At 35.3% G+C, this 18,428-nt stretch overlaps 1 protein-coding gene across 11 annotated transcripts in view; it reads left to right on the top strand.

The window, feature by feature from the left end:
* MIA2 (MIA SH3 domain ER export factor 2) overlaps window positions 1-18,428 on the top strand; it is a 92,678-nt gene that overhangs the window by 32,637 nt on the left and 41,613 nt on the right. For 6 of the 11 annotated variants that reach the window (XM_073895131.1, XM_073895127.1, XM_073895125.1 and 3 more), the window contains 9 exons: window positions 3,309-3,330; window positions 3,429-3,517; window positions 6,392-6,460; window positions 8,050-8,076; window positions 9,573-9,683; window positions 10,686-10,757; window positions 11,306-11,410; window positions 15,838-15,960; window positions 17,704-17,809. In XM_073895131.1, the coding sequence (XP_073751232.1) occupies window positions 3,309-3,330; window positions 3,429-3,517; window positions 6,392-6,460; window positions 8,050-8,076; window positions 9,573-9,683; window positions 10,686-10,757; window positions 11,306-11,410; window positions 15,838-15,960; window positions 17,704-17,809 (724 nt within the window). The remainder of the gene's footprint in view (window positions 1-3,308; window positions 3,331-3,428; window positions 3,518-6,391; window positions 6,461-8,049; window positions 8,077-9,572; window positions 9,684-10,685; window positions 10,758-11,305; window positions 11,411-15,837; window positions 15,961-17,703; window positions 17,810-18,428) is intronic. The other 5 variants (XM_073895126.1, XM_025870138.2, XM_025870140.2 and 2 more) reach the window with 1 other exon arrangement.

The raw sequence follows: 18,428 nt of genomic DNA on the forward strand, positions 1-18,428 counted from the left end.
TTTATTTATTTGAGAGAGCGAGAATGAGAGAGAGAGAGTACATGAGAGGGGGGAGGGTCAGAGGGAGAAGCAGGCTCCCTTACTGAGCAGGGAGCCCGATGTGGGACTCGATCCCGGGACTCCGGGATCATGACCTGAGCCGAAGGCAGTCGCTTAACCAACTGAGCCACCCAGGCGCCCTCATCCATGTTTTTAGATGAGGGTATGTTTTTTTCCCATTTTGATTGCTTTAGAATATTACATTGTAAGAATATACTACAGTTTATACCTTGGGGTTAAAAATACACTGAATCCCTACCTCATGCCAGGCAAAAAAGTTGTATTCAGGATGGATAAGATTATACACAGCAGCACTATTTGTAATAGAAAAAAACCCTGGAAATAACCCAAATGTCCCAAATCAATGTACCAGTATGAAACATCTTTTCATGTTCTTTAAGATGTTTTCTGATGAACAGAAATTATTTGAAAATACTGTTTTCAACACTTCAGTTCTTGATCCATCTTGAATATAATCAGTTTCCTACCCATCTGCCATGCCACATATTAGAGTTACACATGCATGTAGATCTTTTCTTTATTCTATTCCATTGTTTATTGTTGAAAGCAGATGTATGTATATCATTCTGTATCCATCAACTAGATCAAGCTTGCTGATCTGACTAATTGGTGTTCATGTGTTATGTTCTTGCTCTTTTTTGTTTGTTTCTCTCTATCAAAAAGGAAGAGAATTTGCCTGAATTTCACTCTCATGATAGATTTATCAGTTTCTTTTTGTAGTTCCATCAATTCTTGCTTTACATATTTTGAGCATATTTTATTAGGTGTATATATGTTTAGAATTGCTATATCTCTTGTTGGTGGATTGAACTTTTTATCAATATCTGGTGATCCTCTTTAACGTTTGTGATACTTCTATCTTTTTTTTTTTTTTTTAAGATTTTTTATTTATTTATTTGAGAGAGAGAGAATGAGAGATAGAGAACATGAGAGGGAAGAGGGTCAGAGGGAGAAGCAGACTCCCCGCTGAGCAGGAAGCCCGATGCGGGACTCGATCCCGGGACTCCAGGATCATGACCTGAGCCGAAGGCAGTCGCTTAACCAACTGAGCCACCCAGGCGCCCCTTGTGATACTTCTATCTTATGGTTTCTTTTATCTCTTGTTATAGCCATATCAACTTTCTTTTGGGTGATGTTTGATGGGCCTTTTTCCATCTTCTGCTTTTCAGCCTTTCTATGGTCTTCTATTTAATGTGCATCCTATGTAAATTTCTTTTATATCTAATCTGAAAATCTCTGTTTTTTTTCCCTATTGAGTTTAGTCTATCTATATATATTATGTTTATTGATGTATTTGGACCAGTTTCTTTCGCTTAGTTTATTTATTCCACTTTATGTTTCTTTTAAATTCTTTTTGCATTGGTAAGTAAATCTTCCTGCAATGAAGACAAGAACCTTAGCATACTCTCACATCCCTTGATTTCTTTCACTTTCCAACCCAGACATATTTCTTTTCTTTCTTTTTTTATTTTTTTAAGATTTTATTTATTGGGGCACCTGGTGGCTCAGTTGGTTAAGTGTCTGCCTTTGGCTCAGGTCATGATCCCAGGGTCCTGGAGTTGACCCCCACAGCGGGCTCTCTGCTAAGTGGGGAGCCTGCTTCTTCTTCTCCTTCTGCCTGCATTCCCTCTGCTTCTGCTCTCTCAGATAAATTAATAAAATCTTTAAAAAAAAGATGATATTTATTTATTAGAGAGAGAGAGCATGCATGAGCAGGGGGAGGGGCAGAGGGAGAGGGAGAAGCAGACTTCACACTGAGCAAGGAGCCTGACCGTGGGGCTCCATCCCATGACCCTGAGATCATGACCTGGGTTAAAATCAAGAGTCGGATGTTTAATCAACTGAGCCACCCAGGCTCCCCTTTCTCTTTTTCTTTTCTTTGTTTTTAGCTTTCTCCTCTACCCTGTCCCTATCCCTTTGGACCACAAAAAATATTACTAAGATATTTGGTTACTCTTTTTTTTTTTTAAGATTTTATTTATTTGACAGAGAGAGACAGCGAAAGAGGGAACACAAGCAGGGGGAGTGGGAGAGGGAGAAGCAGGCTCACCGCTGAGCAGGGAGCCCGATGTGGGACTCGATCCCAGGACCCTGGGATCCTGACCTGAGCCGAAGGCAGGCCCTTAACGACAGCCACCCAGGCGCCCTGATATTTGGTTACTCTTAATTGACATATCTCTTGAAGGGTCTCCTGGATTTACTTCTTCCCGTTATTTGAATGCTTCTTTCGAAATTGTTTTTAGTGTAGATCTTTGTATGGCAAACTTTTTGAGACTTTATTTTGAGTGCTTGAGGATATTTGAATTAAGCTCCCACATTGGAATCGTAATTTGTTTGATACAAACATTCTAGGTCCTAAGTTCAAGTTCTGTCCTTTTAATACTTTAAACCCTTACTTCCTTTTAATACTTTAAACCCTTACTTGTCTTTTTAGAATTCTTTTTAGAATTCCTTGGAATCTTTTAATATGAGATCTTTCATCTTTTTTTAATCCCAGGAGATACCTTCTTCATTTTACATTTTGTTTTTCTCTTTTTGGGACTGTGTGTTTAGATCCTGCCCCTTCTACCTCTGCCTTCCATATTTCTTAACTTTTGTTTTTCAATTTTTTATAGGTTATTACCTTTTGAGATAGGTCCTCAATGTGATGATTCACTTCACTAAGTTAGTCCTCATCAGTACCGATTCTACTGTACTTTGACTTTAAAACTTTAAAAAAAAAAACTTTTTAACATTTTATCCCTATATATCTTCCATAGATGATTTAAGTCTTCTAAGCCTGTTCACCTTTACAAATGGGATTTTTCCTTCATTTTTTGAGAGAGAAAGAGATTAAAGAAGAAAAAGATTTTGTAGTCAGTTCAATCCATGGCCCTATGGTAACATTTTCTCAAACTGTGTTATTTTGGATGTTATCACTGGGGGAGAGGATACTAAGGGCTTCCTGAAATAGTTTTAGGGTCAAGTATATTTGAAGAACAGTGGGATAAATGAAATGAAACAGTTGTCTTTAAGGTAGAGTTATTTAAGAGCCTTTAATATGCTAATACATAATGTGACTCTTCAGTAGAGAGACTTTAATATGTAGCATTTCTTTCCTTTTGAAAAAAGAACACTTTCAGTTAATATATATTCATACTAAGGCAATAAGAAACCAGTTATCTTTTCAGTTGGTAGAAGTTAAATAAATTAGATTTACTTGAACATATATTTGTTTTAATGTAATTTTTGTTAAAAATTTGTTTCAGGTTAGAAGCCGGCTTTATGTGGGTAAGCTCTTTTTTCTATTCTAGATCTCATCATTATTGTTTATAATTTTGAAACTTAAAACAATTTACATATGATGATGATATGAACTTTCTTTTCAGGGAGAGAGAACAAGCTTGCTGTAGAACTTTCTACACTAATTGATGAAAAATGTAAACTACTTGAAAAATTTAGCCTTGTTCAAAAAGAGGTAAGATACTTTTGAAAATGTTAACATTCATGTTAGAGTCAGAGGACTTAATACTTTTCAATGCAGATACTTCAATGTAAGTTTGAGATTATTAATGCTTTGTAAAGTGTGAGCGTTCAGTTGCTCTTTATATTACCAATCTTACTAATTTTAACCATTGTGGTACATGTATTTAGTGGTGTCTCAGTGGTTTCAATCTGTATTTCACTGATAATGAGGTTGAGCACTTTTTCAAGTATTTATTGGTCATGTTGGGTATCCTTTTTGTGAAGTTCCCTGCTCGAGGTTTGTTGTTTTTTTCTTATTTGAAAAGGTGTGGCTATCTCTCTTTTTCCTTTTTGATATGTAGAATATTTTCTGTATTTGAATATGAGTCCTTTGTCAGATATATGTCCTGCAAATATTTTCCTCCACTGTGTGGTTTGCCTTTTTATTTCAAACAGTAAGCAGAAGTTCTTAATTTTAACACAGTCTGATTTGTCAATCTTGTCTTTTGATGACTGCTTTTTGTTTCTTATTTAAAAATTTTTGACTACTCATGGATATGGAAATACTCCGTTGTGCTACTTTTTAGAAACTTTGTTTTACTTTTCTCATTTAGTCTTTGTATAAGTTTGCTAGGACTGCCATAACAAAATACCACAGGCCAGCTGGCTTATCCAACAGAAATTAATTTTTTTCACAGTTCTGGATCAAAGTGTTGGCAGGTTTGGTTTCTTATGAGGCTCCTCTCCTTAGCCTGCACGTAATCGCCTTCTTGCCCGTACCTCACATGGTCTTACCTCTGTGCAGGTGTTCATTTCTGGTGTCTTTGTCTGTCTATATTTCCTCCCCCCCCTTTTTTTAAAATTTTATTTATTTATTTGAGAGAGAGAGACAGAAAACAAGCAGGGGGAGCAGCAGAGGGAGAGGGAGAAGCAGGCTCCCTGCTGAGCAGGGAGCCTGATGCAGGGCTGGATCCCAGCACCCTGGGATCATGACCTGAGCCAAAGGCAGAGGCTTAACTGACTGAGCCACGCAGGTGCCCAGTGTTTCCTGTTCTTATAGGGACACCAGTCTGATTAGATAGATTAGGGCTCACCCTAAAGGCCTCATCTTAATCATCTCTTTAAAGGGCCTCTCTTCAAATACAGTCACATTGTGAGGTACTGGGCCTTTAACATATAAATTTTGGGGAAAACAGTTTAGCCCAAATGTAATTAGTCTTTAATTCATCTGGAATTGAATCTGTGATGGTATGATTTGGAAGTCAAGTTTCAATGTTTTTCATATGAATATTGAATTAGCCAGTACCATTTATTGAAAAGACCCATCTTTTCCTTTGTTCTGTAGTGTCATCTTAAATCAAGTGGCCATATATATCTGAGTCTTTCTATGATATCTTCTGTTCTGTTGGTCTTTTTCTTGAAATTCTTGTGCCAATTTCATGCTATTTTAATCTATTGTATTTTTATAACAATTCTTCATAGCTACAGTGTAAAACTCCATGTTTGTTCTTAAAGATTGTCTTGGAGATCTTGGGACTTTGCTATTCCATGTAAATTTTAAATCAGGGATGCCTCGGTGGCTCAGTTGGTTAAGCATCTGCCTTCAGCTCAGGTCATGATCCCAGGGGCCCTGGGATTGAGCCCCACGTTGGGCTCCCTGCTCAGTGGGGAGCCTGCTCCTCCCTCTGCCTGCCACTCCCCTTGCTTGCTCAGTCTCTCTGTCTCTGGGTGTAAGTTTGAGGGGGAGAGAGAGAGTGAGCACAGTGGGGAGGGGCAGAGGGAAAGGGAGAGAGAATCTTAAGCCGATTTCATGCTGAGTGCAGAACCTGATGCGGAGCTCGATCTCACAACTCTGAGATCATGACCTGAGCCAAATCTGAGTTGGGGGCTTAACCACCTGTGCCACCCAGGTGCCCTCTGACTGAAAATCTATTATTTGTGTCCTTCAAGAGTCTGTTTCTCTTATTTTTTTTTTCTTGGTTCTTAGTCAGATCTTGTGTTCATCAATGCCAGGTTATATAAGAGAAAAATTTGAAGCTGTGAGTGATTTTATCTTTCTCCAGTGAGGATTTACTGTTGCTTCTCATAGGCAGCTAGGCTGAGACATCAGAAATCGTAGATTACTTTAATTACAGATTAAAATGTTTGGAAGTTTGGCTTTATTTCAAGGGATTGGTCTGTTTCTGGTTTAGACTTTCTTATAAGGTAGCTACTGTGGGTTGGTATTAGTTTCTGCTCAGTTTTTGGCCTATCATCCTCTGCTTTTGGACAGGAAGAAGGAAATGTCAAATGCTGGTCTTGCTTCTCTGAGGATTCCCTCTTCTATCACAAATTCTCTATGGATAGCTCTGAAGCCTTCAAATGTGTACCCTATTTTTCTGTATGTTTTTGTCCATCTCTTCTTGTTCTGGTGAGAAGGTTTGTCCAAATAGCCTAGTCTTCCATTTAATCACTTTTTTTTAAAGCATTGAAATAAGTTTATTTTGCCAAATCTTACAGCATTGTATGTTTCATATTCTTTGTTTTGCACTTTTAAAGATATTATATTGCCTGCTTGCTTTATTTGTTAATATGATTTGAATTACAAGTGAAAATTTCTGATGGCCAGTTTGTATTAATTTCTCTTTAATGAATAGGCTGACTTAGGACAGTTCTCTTAGTCTTAAAGGTGAAGTTCTGCCATTTGTTACTCAAGATGGGGGTTTGTGGTATGTTAGCTGCCCTGGCTCTATTACAGTGTTCATATTTGAAGAACTTAAAGCTAAGTATATTGAAGTAAATTAAGCATACATGTGGAAGTGGATTTTGTTTGTGTCTTAGACACCTCTCCAGATAAAGTTAGAATAAAATTTGTAGAGTTTTTCCTTACAGTGTTGCTTTCTTTCAGTGTGAAGGCTTAGAATCATCTTTAAAGGATGCCAGTTTTGAGAAGTCAACAGAAGCACAAAGTTTGGAGGTAAAAACAAATAATATAATTATAAAAGTTGGGGGTAAGGTTCTTACTAAATAACATAAACTTTAAGAAAAATGTATCTCCTGAAAACTATTTTAAAGGAAATGTGAAAGAGCACTGCTAGATGTTAAAACTTAAAGAAAAAGTTAATTATAGGAAATGGAACATTAGGTAGCATAAAATATCTTAAAAATTTGAGATCTCCTTGCTAACATATTCAGTTTACTGGAACCTAGGGCCATATAGAAGCTCTTTATTTTTCATTCTTAGGAATTAAATGTATTAAGTAACCATTCCTTTTCTTGATTCCGTTTGCTCTAGAAAGGAAGAATAGGATTCATTTTCATAAATTTAGGAATAGTTGGCAGGAATAAATTATGTAAATTGTGGCAGTACGTGCCTTTACTTCATCCCCATTGTTATTAGGAGCTGACTAGAATTAGACCAAAGATTCATATTGTAAGCAGCAGTGTGCTGGTAAAGGTTTAACAGCTGGCTCTCTGAAAAGCAGGAGTCCTTATTTGTAGCATTTGCTTGGTTCTGTTGGGTAAATACTCTCAATTTCAAGGTACCAACATGATGTCACTGAATGCAGGGTTTGGAAGAGATATGTCTGGTCAGTTCTCCTGAGCCATGTATGATTTGGCTAGTAGTAAGGGAAATAATAAAAATTTGTCATTAGCTAAGCTACAATAGATTAGGGTAAATGCTATTTGTTACTATTTAGAGATGGAAGTGTTGTCAGAAGCATAGTAGTACTAAAGTAGAAAACAGTGGACTTTGTACTTTTTTTTGGTGTATGGGTTCAGACAGTCCAGCTCGGCTGTTATCAATCACTGATGTCTGTAACCATCAGAAAGTCTATGTATATAACACTGGATGTTAACTAACTGGAATTAAAATAGAAATTTAAAAAAAATCTATAGATTATGTTTCAGAATTTCCTAGTAGAGTCCAAAGGAAGTTATAAATTGAATTCCAAATGGAGCAAATTTCTTAATCTTTTCTTTTTTTCATTTGTTACCTATTAATATCCTCAAGAATTTGTTGAAATTGTTTTATTTACTGACCTTCTTTTTTATCTCCTGTTCCAGTAGTAACTTATTAGTTTGATTAAACAAGAAAGAATTGTAGAAGGCATTTAGCTTGCTAATAGAAGAGCCTAAACTGGACAGAAAAGGCATTTATTCAAGTTTGGTAATATTGTGGATAAAATAAAACACACCAATTTATTCTTAAGGAATTGAATTTATATGATCTAGCAATAAAATTTAAATGAACAGTTTGGAAGTTTTTCCTCTGATTTTTATAATTTTAGAAAACATGTAGTGTTTATTTTTAAGCTTGGTAAACATAATATAAACTATATATGATAGAATTAAAAAAATTTGATTGTTGAATCAGTAGATAAAATCAAAACAGTACAGTAATTTTGATTCACGTCAGGGAGTTCATATAATGAAATCACCAAGGTTGGAGAAATACATATAAACAAGTTTTTAGCCACTATAATATAGTATGTACTTGTTCTTTTTTTATTTTGGTTTCCATTAAATTCTTTGAATTTTTTGGTTTATTTTTTTTTTAACAAGTTTGTTGAAGGATCACAAATATCAGAGGTATGTTTATTACAGTATTTAAAATCCAATTGGAATAATTCAATAACTAATCATTTAAAATTAAAAAGGTCCCAGAAAATAATTCAATGCAGAACATTATTCTGAAGCAATCTTCATTATTTTTTGAATTTAGTTTTTATTATGTCTTTAATTTTATTAAATCAGACTTATTTCTCATTTTTTCCTTTATAATGCTCTAAAGCAGAGGTTGGCAAACTATATTCTGGGCTCTCCACCTGTTGTTTTCTTTTTTAATTTTTTTTATTTAAGTATGGTTGATACAAATGTTAGATTAGTTTTAGGTGTACGACATAGTGATTCAGCATCTCCATGCTGTGCTCACCACAAGTATAGCTACAGTCTGTCTCATCATACAATGCTATTACAGTCTCATTGACTGTATTTCCTATGCTGGACCTCTTATTTCCATGACTTATTCCATCATTGGAAGCCTGATCTCCCACTCACCTTCACTCATTTTGCCCATCCCCCCACCATCTTTCCTGTGGCAACCATCAGTTTATTCCCTGAATTTATAGGTCTGATTCTGCTTTTTGTTTGTTTATTTGTTTTGTTTTTTTAGATTCCACATATGAGTGAAATCATTTGGTGTTTGTCTTTCTCAGTCTGACTTATTTTCACTTAGCATAATACCCTTTAGGTCCATCCACATTGTCACAAATGGCAAGATCTCATCATTTTTTTATGGCTACGTAATATTCCATTGTGTGTATATACCTCATCTTCTTTATCCATTCATCCATCGATGGACAGTTACGTGGCTGCCCTATTTTATTTAGTTATTGTAAATAATGCTGCAGTAAACATAGGTGTATATATATCTTTTTGAATTAGGTTTTTTTTTTTTTTTAATGAAAAGTAGTGGAATCATTGGATCATATAGTACTCTGTTTTCCACAGTGGCTGTACCAATTTACATTCCCAGCAACAGTGCACGAAGTTTCCTTTTTTCTCCACATCCTTGCCAACACTTGTTATTTTTTGGCTTTTTTATTTTAGCCATTTTGACAGGTGTGAGATGACACTTCATTGTGGTTTTGATTTGCATTTCCCTGATGATGAATGATGTTGAGGGTCTTTACATGTGTCTGTTGGCCATCTGTATGTCTTCTTTGGAAGACATACATGCCCATTTTTAATCAGATTGTTTGGTTTCTCCACCTGTTTTTGTAAATAAAATTTTATTGGAACACAGCCATGCTCATTCATTTACATGTCTTTGCATTCTTACTACATAGGAGTAGTTGGGACAGCGACTGCATGGCCTGCAAGCCTAAAATATTTACTCTCTGGCTTTTTATAGAAAAAGTTTGCTGACCCCTGCTAGCATTGCTATTATTTAAATGGTATAAAAATGAACAAATATGTAAACTAAATTTATTTGATTTACAGTATATGTGTTTGATTATACTTGTCTGATTTATCATAACCAAAAAGTTCTATGCCTGTCTTATAAAGTTGGCTTCCTCTTTTAGGCAGTCTATGAAAATCTGAACAAGTCTAAATCTGAACTGGAGGATGAAATACTTTTTCTGGAAAACCAATTAAAAGAAGAGAAATCTAAACATTCCGAACAAGATGAATTGGTAAGGTTTTTACATAAATGAGGAGACTGTAGGAAAAGAAAGTTACTGAATTTTAAAATATTAGTAGGTATCGGGATGCCTGGTGGCTCATTTGGTTAAGTGTCCAACTCTTGATCTCAGATCTCAATCTTGGTCATGTGTTCAAGCCCTGTGTTGGGCTTTGTGCTGGGCATGGAGCCCACTTAAAAAAGAAAAAAAAAAATATATATATATATAGGTATCAGTTAAAGTATTATATGCATTCTAAAAAAAATCCCCAAAATACAGAAGGCTGTTAAGCAGAGAGTAAAATTTTCGAGATCCACTAGCTTTTTTTTTTAAGTTTTTTTTTTAAGATTTTATTTATTTATTTGAGAGAGAGAATGAGATAGGGAGAACATGAGAGGGGGGAGGGTCCGAGGGAGAAGCAGGCTCACTGCTGAGCAGGGAGCCCGATGCGGGACTCGATCCCGGGACTCCAGGATCATGACCTGAGCCGAAGGCAGTTGCTTAACCAACTGAGCCACCCAGGCGCCCCCACTAGCTTTTTTTTACATGTTAGAGGTTATCATTACCATGTTAAGTTTCTTGCACATTCTTATATTTTCTATATGTACTATAAAGTGGCTCACATAAATAAAGTTGAATAATCACATACATGGTGGATTTTTTTAAATTACTCAAAAGGTATTTTGAGAACATTTTAACTTTGCTTTGGCATTTATTTTAAAATCTGTTGTAAGGAAGATCTAGATGTGTGTGATTATTTAGTAAGATATGATGTCAGTGGACTTATCTTGAGCCTATATAACTTAAATATTATGAAATATTAAAGATGAGATGAAATATTATTGCCTAACTTTCATATAAAATCTCTTTTATGGCTGACAAGTTTTCTTAGAATCCTCATTTTTTTTGAGTAGATGTATTAGGTTAACGATATATCTAAGGTATGGGGTGTCTTGGAAGCTGGAGAAATTTAGTAAATAAATACTCGTTTATTGATTGATGCTGTCTTTCCAGATGGTGGATATTTCAAAAAGGATACAGTCCCTAGAAGATGAATCAAAATCTCTTAAATCACAAGTGGCTGAAGTAAGTTGAATTAGCCTAGAAGGTCTGTTGCTTTTGAAAATCACTTTAATTTTACTGTTTTATGTTTAAAGAAGAAGATATAATACTAGAATTTGAGATACTGGGGTCTTAGATATAGTTCCTTTGTAGAAGGTGCTTCAGGAAGGTTCATTTTTTTGTTGGACAGGTATTTATTGAGTTCTTCCTATGTACTGGTCATTGTTGAAAGTGCTTGGCACTTAACATTAGTAGAAAAAATAGGAAAGCTCTCATCTAGTTTAAATTCTAGTAAGAGAGAGGCAGATAATAAAAAGTTAACAAAATTTGCTACAGAGTACGTAAAAGATTACAAGTAGTTAAATCCTTTATCCAAGGCCACATGGCAAGTTCATGGCAGAGCCATGACTGGGCCCTGATTGTAGACTAGCCTTTTTTCTATCCCTACACTGCCTTTCCTATTAATATTGGCATGTTTTTGACTTTAATTCCATGTTTTAGGGAGTATGTGTAAAAAAGAGCTATTGTATTAAATTAATTCTTATAAGCTTGATATGTTGTGTTTTACTTAGGCCAAAACAACCTTTAAAATATTTCAAATGAATGAAGAGCGACTTAAGATAGCTATAAAAGATGCTTTGAGTGAAAATTCCCAACTTCAGGAAAGCCAGAAACAGGTTTGTACTCTATAGGGACTTTTAAACTGTGAATATGTAATTATAAATGTTTGGGCATACTCAAGACTGACCCATGCTAGGGGCAAGGTTAGGCTTTTCCTGGAAAACAGGAGAGCAGGACAATCCCATATACCCTTTGGTGTCTCTTTTGTATAGGGTGCAAAGTGTATACTCCTGGCACCTTGTTCCTTCGGTAGTTAGAGTAATCCAGGGCAAATTTTAGTAATCACAGCAGATAGCATTTAGTACCAACTCCTCAAAGCCAGACTGAAGGAGGACAGAGAATAGGCATGAGAATTGTCTTGAAGCTATGGGTCTGGGACCTAAAGATAGTTCTGGTGGTAGATCAGTGAAAATTTAGCTTTTACCCTCTTCCTTCTTCATATATATTAGACAGTCTCAGACACGCAAATATGTTTTCTGTCCCACTATTCTCCCAGTATAGTTAAAATTTTTCCATGGGAAAATTTTTTATTGATTACATTATTTACAGTTCTTTAAGTGTTACAGCTGATCCACACGGTGTGCTCTGACTACATGTTCTGTTTTACCCAACATTTTCTTTGCTCTAGGGTTAGTAATTGTTTTGTTTCCTGGATACCTGTCTATATGTCTGTCTTCTGGAGATGCTGAATATCTTATTTATGCATTCAAATGCTGTTTTCTGGAGATTTAAATATCTTGTTTATGCATTCAAATGCTTTGTTAATCAACTGATTTTTTTTTTTTTTTTTTTTTAAAGCAATTCTTCCTGGGGTCTTCCATCCTCCTGATGTGATAGAAAGTTATTCTCTGGGTCTGTTAATGCTTCTGTTGTCCTGAGATTTCACTTCATTCCCATCTTTCCCCTTGTCTTTCTCCTGTGTTGGATCTTCTATTTCCTGTATCCAAGACTTGCTCTTTTGTGGTTAATTCTCTTGATTAGCTTCTTGAGAAAAAGGTATAGAAGCTAACTTTTAAAAAAATTTGCATCTTCTTGAGAATGTCTTCTTCTCTTAAAGTTACTGACATTTTGTTTGGATATCTTCTGGGTTTAAATTTTTTTTTTCTTGAAATTTTGACATTATTGATCCGTGGTGTTTGTTTTCCAGTATTGCTTTTGAGAAGTCAAATGCTACTTGGATTACTGGATCTGTTTTTGTGATCTGCTCTTTTCCTCCCTGGAACCTTTTAATATCTTTCATTGTTTCTAGTTCTCCAAAATATCATGATGATGCAGGGTCTTTTTTCATACATTTGTTGGAATGTCTGGAACTCTTAGTCTGGAAACTCTTGCTCTTGATTCAGTTCTGGGAAATTGCTACATACTTTTTTGGGGATTTTTATATGATTATACAGTAATTATTTGAAGATGTCCTCTTTGATTTACTTGTTTATATGGGAGTTTTATTGACTTATTCTTCTATATTTTTCAATTTTAAGTATTTTTTTGTTTTGTTTTGCTTATTCCTCTTCTTTATATATGGATGCCATGTTCTTATCTTGCTGAAGATATTTTTTCTTTTTTCTTTTTGAAGTGTTATGTTTCAGTTCCCTGAGTTGTCTTGTTTCCTCTATTTTCTGTTTTGGTCTATGTCTTTTATTGAAGAGTTTCTTTTTAAAGTCAGGTATTAGGTGATTCACTGCAATCTGCTTATTTATTTTTTTAAAAGATTTTATTTATTTATTTGAGAGAGAGATAGCGAGAGAGAGCACGAGCAGGGAGGAGAGGGAAAGCAGGTCCCTGCTGAGCAGGGAGCCCAACGCTGACTCAGTCCCAGGACCCTGGGATCATGACCCGAGCAGACGCTCAACCAGCTGAACCACCCAGGTGCCCACAGTCTGTTCATTTAATAGTGAAACTCTCCATGTCTAAGTGGAAGCTCTGTGTGTGTTATTGGGAGGTTCTTCTGTAGGGTAATTTGCCTAGAGTGTTTCACTGGATGATCCCCAATTGTTGGTATCTGAAGATCATTTTCTACAGGGATGATACCTCCTCAGTTTCTATTTGAGAGGTAGAAGCCCATTTGCCAACAGTGAGATAAACAGAGAGGTAAGGCTTGTTGGTTTGTCACTATTCAGTAAGTCATCTTTCACTTAATACTTTTATGTTTTCAATATTTTACTCACACTTTCACGTGGGCCAGGTATCCCAGAGTTTCATTTTCCACTTCTCCAGAGAATAACTTTCTGGGCTTTTGCCAGATGTGTATATGTGTGTAAATATGTGTGTGTGCATGCATGTGAAAGATGAGGGTGGGTGGGAGAGATGGATGGAGAGTAAGAATGTATATATATATGTATGTGCAGGGAGAACATGAGGGACTTTCTAATTTTTTTTATACGTACTTTCAGGCAGTCCTCCTCTTTTCAATCCCACTTATACCCCTAGTGTTAGTGCCTCCAAATTATGAGCATTTTGGGTTGTATGAAATCAACCTGCATTTGGACTTTCCCATCTTCTGAGTAAATTTCAGCTTTGATGGTCTGCTAAATCTTTTACTATACTTCTTTCTCTTTCTACTTTTTTTTCCCCCCAGAGAGAGTGAGTTGGCAGGAGGGAGAGTGAGAAGGGAGAGGGAGAGAATCTTAAGCAGGACACCCAGTGCAGAGCCTGACATGGGACTCAGTCCTAAGACCCTGAGATCAGGACCTGAGCCGAAATCAAGAGTCAGATGCTCAACTGACTGAGCCACCCAGGTGCCCCTCTACTTTCCACATCTAGAATTACCTTTTTCCTTATCGCCTATTTTCTTTTTTCTTGTGGGTTTATGCTACTGCGTTTTTTCCTTTTCCTAAGTCTCTTAGTAGATTTACTCTCATTTAATAGACTGCAGGAGAAAGTGGTGGTAAACCTTGTGTTAAATTGCTCTGTTGAAATAAAAACTGGCCTTTTCTATCTTGAAAAAATTTCACCTAGATTGTCTTCCTCTTTTTTTTTAAGATTATTTATTTGAGAGAGAGGGGTGGGGAGTGGCAGAAGGACAGGGAGAGAGAAACTTAAGCAGACTCCATGCTGAGCATGGAACCTGACACAGACCTTGGTCTGCAACCCTGAGTTCATGACCTGAGCCAAAATCAAGAGTCATACGCTTATCCAGCTCTGCCGCCCAGGCACCCCTAGATTGTCTTACTCTTTACACCTGCTTTCATCTAACTCCTTTTTAATAACTAAAGTTCTTGAAATCAACTATTCTATATTCACTGATGCCATGTTCTAATACACTCCTTCCCTGACTTCTTAAAGACTGCTGGGTATGCAATTTCTTATTCTTCCTTTTTTTTTTTTTTTAGATTTTTATTTATTTGAGAGAGAGAATGAATGAGAGAAAGCGAGCACGAGCGGGGGTGAGGGGGCAGATGGAGAGGGAGAAGCAGACTCCCTGCTGAGCAGGCAGCCCTATGTGGGACTCCATCCCAGGACTCTGGGATTATGATCCTAGCTGAAGGCAGATGCCTAACCTACTGAGCCACCCAGCTGCCCCTGGGTATCCAGTTTCTTTAGTAACTCTCTAGAGTCCATCTAATCACAAAATTCAGATTTTTGTCTTCAGTCCTCATTTGTTTTTAATCTGTTGGTGTCCTCTTAATTCTGTTATATACGCGTAGAAAAAGTTTAGTTTTCTTGTGCTAGGAAATATGCTTATGAAGCCTTAGTTTTGCAGAGAAATCCAATAATTACTGTTTGATAGAATTGAGTTTTAAAGATTTAATAAATTTGGACTTTTCTTTCATATTTATATGGCCCATTTCTTTTGTGAATTGGTTGCTCATTCATTTTTTTCCTGTTTTTCTTACTGACTTCTAAGAGATTTTTGCATGTTAAGGTTATTAATCTTTTGTCACATATGTATAAGAATTCCTTTCTAGTTACTTGTTTGTTTTTAGATTTTGTGTTATTTTTTGATTTGTGAAGCTTTTAAGTGTTATGTAATCAAGTCTGTTTTATAACAATCCTTACCTTTTGCGTCATGTTCAAAAAGTATTTCCTGTAAAAGTATATACAGTAAAAGACTTTATGCAGAATTTGATCTATTCCAGTTTAGTGGTATCTCTGGAAGTTTAGTTATCTTAACTACAAAACAGCACATGATTTAAAAAAAAAACAGGACTTAAGGGATGGTAAGAAATGACCAAATCTGACATATATATATGTCTCAAAAAGCCTTTTATTTGCTCTAAGTTTATTATGTAAACCAGTTGAAGAGTGTTTAAGTTTTAAGTGTCTCTTATTTTGCATTATCCTTTTTGAAAATTCTTTGAAAACAGGAGCCTGCCCTTCATTCCTTTCTTTCCTTCTTTCATCCCTCCCCACTTTACTTCTTAGCAACACATTGTGTTGTATAATATCTATTAATGATACATCTAAATATATAAAAAAATTTCTTTACATATAAGTATGAAAAATAATGAGTTGCTTTTTTGTTTTGGTGGGGTTTGAATTTTAGCTTTTACAAGATGCTGAAGAATGGAAAGAACAAGTGAGTCAACTTAATAAACAGAAAATAACATTTGAAGACTCCAAAGTGTGTGCAGAACAAGTTCTGTGTGATAAAGAAAATCATATCAAGGTAAGTGGCCCCCCTGGTTTTAGTGAGTGAGTCAGCTGGAATTTTGTACTAATTCTGAAATTTGAAAATTTTTGTCTTAGTGACTTTTATTTTTATAATTATTTGGTCAAATTTGAGCATGTGTACTTCTTTGGCATTCATTTTAATTTGTACCAGTATTGTCATTCTTGCTCCCAAATGCTCCTTGAGCACTCACAGATTTGTAACATATATTATATATTATGTAATAGTGTATACTAATTATATATTATGTAATATATAATATATTAATGTGTATTATTGATATATATTATTAATATATATGATCTATATAAATCATTATTCTGTGTGTCCTTTTTCTTCTTTGCTCTGTATTTTACCCTAGGTATTTAACGAAGAAAGAAAAAGAATAGTGGATTTTACCTTTGTCTTTAGACTGCCATCTGTTTCTATTGATAAGATGTTGGAAAGAATTTTAGAAATTGGACAGATGAAGTTATATGTATTGGCTGGATGTCTGTAATACCTAGATTAGTTGGTGTATGTACTTTCATGTAGATGAATACTTTTCAAAAAATAAGTCTAACTGAAACTTGACTCTAATAAGAATATAATAATTGATATTGTAGGATTTGTTCCATTTTTTCCTACTCCTTATTTGCCTCATTCTAGCCCTTTTTCTTTCCTGTTCTTTTAAATCTTATGCTTTCAAGCTGCAGACAGATACTCAGGTGTGAGTATCAAGTAATAAGATGTAAAACTAATATTCTGTAATCTATGCAGTGAAGTGGAGGTTGCCATCTTGAAACCTAGATATTTATGCTCTTTATGTTGTTACTAAGAATTTTTTTTTAAATTTTATTTTATTATGTTATGTTATTATGTATTCCCCCACCCCCACTAAGAATGTTTTTAAGATTCCAGCTTTAGGAGTTGTATTCATAATTTGGGATATTGCTTTATTTTTTTCCCTAATCTTACCCTACTAAAGAATTTGGGATTCTTCCTAAACAGAACAAGAATGAGATGCTAATCTCAAGCTCAGTCAAAGCTGTAAGCCATGTTATTTATCCCTGGAACTCTCAAGAGGGAAGAGATTGAAGGGTAGAAATTATAGAGCAGAATGGGTTTTTAGGTGGGTCCTTCCACAGAAATGCATGGCACAGTCATTTTACTACCTATAGTGCTAGAAAATCTTCCTTTATTTGAGAAAATTCAAAAAGTACTGTTGGAAAACCTCTAATGTACCAATTCAGATTCTGTTCTATAATTTTTTTTCTTTATCTCAATTGAACTCCTCACCTAATCATTTATTTGAAAAAATCAGATCTGTAAAGTCTGTGATCTTTTTATATATCATGTGTCTCACTTGCAGATTTGTTTGACCTCACACAAAATTTACTCTAATGTTAATGGCCACTCTTATTTGTGGCATGTGAAGAATGTCCTATAAGAAAATGTTTTGTTACTCTATAGTCATGTGATGTATTTAGCAAAAATGGGCCATTATCAAGTATTGTATTTGATTTAGGAATAAACAGGAATAAAAACCCCTTTGGTTTTTAACTTGTAGAGTTTAATAGTTAGTAAATGTTATAGCTTTTCAGAGTATTTACATATCTTAGTATCAGCTGGTGAATAAGAGCTCATGTACTGTTATCTATGTAGATTGATTTTTAAACTGTGACTGCACATTCAGAAGTTGTAAATTAGCAAAAGGCATTACCCTCTTTCTCTTTTCTCCCTTTTTTGCTAAATGTCAAGTCTCTTACTGAACGCTTGATAAAGATGAAAGATTGGGCTGCTGTGCTGGGAGAAGACATAACAAACGATGATAACTTGGAGTTGGAAATGAGTGAATCAGAAAATGGTATGCAGTTGGGTATTATTAAGTCATGATTCATCCTCTTTTGCTAAAAATGATGAGCCTGTTGTATTTTCTTTTAGTTCCCTATGTGCACCATGGTCTTTTTTTTTTGGCTCTCAAGTTTTCTTTCTTTTTTTTAAATTTAAATTCAGTTAATTAACATATAATGTATTATTAGTTGCAGAGGTAGAGGTCAGTGATTCATCAGTCTTATATACTACCTAGTGCTCATCACTTCACATGCCCTCCTTAGTGTCCATCACCCAGTTACACCATTCCCCACCTCCCTCCCCTCCAACTCTCAGTTTGTTTCCTGTGATTAAGAGTCTCTTATAGTTTGTCTCCCTCTCTGGTTTTGTCTTATTTTATTTTATACTCTCTTCCCCTATGATCCTCTGTTTTGTTTCTTAAATTCCACATATCAGTGAGATCATATAATTGTCTTTCTCTCATTGACTTGTTTTGCTTAGCATAATACCCTCTAGTTTCATCCATGTTGTTGCAAATAGCAAGATTTCATTTTTTTTATGTCTGACAGCACATCTTCTTTATCCATTCATCTTTGATGGACATATGGGCTCTTTCCATATTTTGGGTATTGTGGACATTGCTGCTATAAACA

The sequence above is a fragment of the Callorhinus ursinus genome, unplaced genomic scaffold, assembly GCF_003265705.2.
Source record: "Callorhinus ursinus isolate GAN/ISIS: 27379988/994484 unplaced genomic scaffold, GSC_fseal_2.0 scaffold8, whole genome shotgun sequence".
Taxonomy (NCBI): domain Eukaryota; kingdom Metazoa; phylum Chordata; class Mammalia; order Carnivora; family Otariidae; genus Callorhinus; species Callorhinus ursinus.